Source organism: Lolium rigidum, chromosome 5, assembly GCF_022539505.1.
Source record: "Lolium rigidum isolate FL_2022 chromosome 5, APGP_CSIRO_Lrig_0.1, whole genome shotgun sequence".
Lineage (NCBI taxonomy): Eukaryota > Viridiplantae > Streptophyta > Magnoliopsida > Poales > Poaceae > Lolium > Lolium rigidum.
This window is the reverse complement of record NC_061512.1, coordinates 187614541-187616864: the sequence shown is the minus strand read 5'-3', so window position 1 is coordinate 187616864 and position 2324 is coordinate 187614541. Positions and strand designations below refer to the sequence as shown.

At 49.4% G+C, this 2324-nt stretch overlaps 1 protein-coding gene across 1 annotated transcript; it reads left to right on the top strand.

Annotated features, from left to right (window-relative positions):
* Nucleotides 1–203: 203 nt before the first annotated feature.
* Nucleotides 204–1624, top strand: LOC124654126 (transcription factor MYB20-like). Its single transcript, XM_047193159.1, has 2 exons — nucleotides 204–497; nucleotides 637–1624. The coding sequence occupies exons 1-2, from the start codon at nucleotides 365–367 to the stop codon at nucleotides 1368–1370; spliced, it is 867 nt and encodes a 288-aa protein (XP_047049115.1). The 5' UTR covers nucleotides 204–364; the 3' UTR covers nucleotides 1371–1624.
* The last annotated feature ends 700 nt before the right edge of the window (nucleotides 1625–2324 follow it).

The window sequence follows — 2324 nt, the reverse complement described above, 5'->3', positions numbered from 1 at the left end:
GTCCTCCGCGCACACACACACACGCTGCACTGCAAAAAAGAAAAAAAAAAGAACCCTACTTGCAAAGTTAGTCACCAGTTGATGCTAACTATGCTAAGATTAGCTACCGGCCCCTTTGTCTTGTTCTTCCTTTTCCTCCTATATAAAGGAAGGTAGCAAATCGGCAATGGCCTCTCATGTATATGTAACTAAAGCTAAACCACCATCTGCTAGCTACTACCTAGTACTTACTACCCAAACAAATCAAAGTCCGAGGCTACACGAACATAGTTAGTTGGCTACTCGGCTCAAGGTTGTTAATTTGCTACGTACTCTTTTCTTGCGAGTGAAGTGATCTTTGTGTGTGCAAAGCTAGCTAGCGGCAATGGGGAGGCAGCCGTGCTGCGATAAGGTGGGTCTGAAGAAGGGCCCGTGGACGGCGGAGGAGGACCAAAAGCTCGTCAGCTTCCTCATCGGCAACGGCCAATGCTGCTGGAGAGCCGTCCCCAAGCTCGCCGGTGGGTTAATTGTCACTCGCTCCCTTCCCTACACATGCGGAGAATCGTTATACATGCATGTCACGGCTCGCAGTAGTAAATTTCCATTAATTTGACCAATGTTTTAACGTGTTGTTGTTACTGGCGTTTGTGCGGACAGGGTTGCTCCGGTGCGGGAAGAGCTGCCGGCTGCGGTGGACCAACTACCTCCGCCCGGACCTTAAGCGCGGCCTGCTCTCCGACGAGGAGGAGCGGACCGTGGTCGACCTGCACGAGCAGCTCGGCAACAGGTGGTCCAAGATCGCCTCCCACCTGCCCGGCCGCACCGACAACGAGATCAAGAACCACTGGAACACGCACATCAAGAAGAAGCTCAGGAAGATGGGGATCGACCCCGTCACTCACAAACCCCTACAGCAGCAGCCGCAACGGCCCTCCGGCGGCGGCGACTCGAAGCTGCCTGTGGCTGAGGAGAAGGCCGCGGCGGTGGCCACAGAAAGCAGTCAGTCGGGTCCTCACGAAGACATGTTCTGCTGCCCCGAAGAGGTCCCGACCATGATGCAGCTTCTGGACGACATCATCTTGCCGTGCGACGACCTCGTCGCACCGGCACAGCTCGACAGCAGCAGCTGCGGCACGGCTTCTTCGTCACCAACCGAGTCGTCTTCTTCTTCCTCGTCCAGCGCCTCGGCGTCAAGCGGCGGCGGCTTCGACGACGACTGGCTGCCGCAGTTCATGGAGTGGCCGGTGGAGCCCATGTACATGATGGGGCTGGACGATATGGTCGCCACGCCAGCGCCAGAGCCGGCGCCGACGTCGGCATGGGACTTCGAGGACCCCTTCAATCCATACCAGAGGATCTCCCTGTTTGATCACCAGGAGATATGGGCTTGATCGACCGAGCACTTCGATCGGAATATATCTTACTATTCTTTATGACGACTCAATCAACAGTAATCCAACCACAACAAGCCACGTTTGTCCGTAAGGCATAGTCCGTAACATTCAGCCTGTAGGTGTAGGATTATTGCTCAATTAATTACCGTCATGCGATTGCGTCCGTATATATACTGCAAAGTAAAAAAATAAAATCATCGACAGTGGTCTTAGAACAACACTTAAGAAAATAAGTAAACGAAATCAAGTGGTTCGGTGTGTGTGTGTGTGTGAGAGAGAGAGAGAGAGATATGCAAATCTACCATGTTTTCCTTTTTTTTTTCTTTCTATCTGCTCATCCATTTCAGACTTCTTTTAGCCAGCTCCATGTGTTTGCCATGCACACACGCGTGCAAGTGATGAAGGAATTTGAATGATGGAAGGGAGGTTTTTTTCAGAACCCTATGGTAGATGCACCCCTTATATATCCAGGACCGTCTAGTATTGCATTAAGGTCCATGTTTTACTTCTACATAGAAACTTAACTGTATATTGTTTGTTTCTTCCAACCTGACAAAGTGTATGATTTATTGTGACCATAAAGATACTTAGAATGATAAACATATATTCGTAAAATCTCCAATTTCCATATCTACGGTGCACCCAAAAAATGTAGAGTTGTTGATGTTAACGTGATTAATTGTTGGGTGGAACGGTGTGACCTTTCGGTCCACCAGGTTCGTGTTAATATTAGCGAGGAATAGCCCCTCGCAGGGCAATACAGAGTTGGACCCGTATACGAGTGGTGTACTACACCATCTCGTATACGTGTCAATATTACATCTCTAATACCTCCCTTAATCTAGACCCTGGAAGAGGTTTAAATTACACTTAAACTCATCTAGTTTCCTGGAACATAGAATTTGGTGAAGCCATCTGCAATCTGATCTTTGCTGGAGATGAACCTAACAT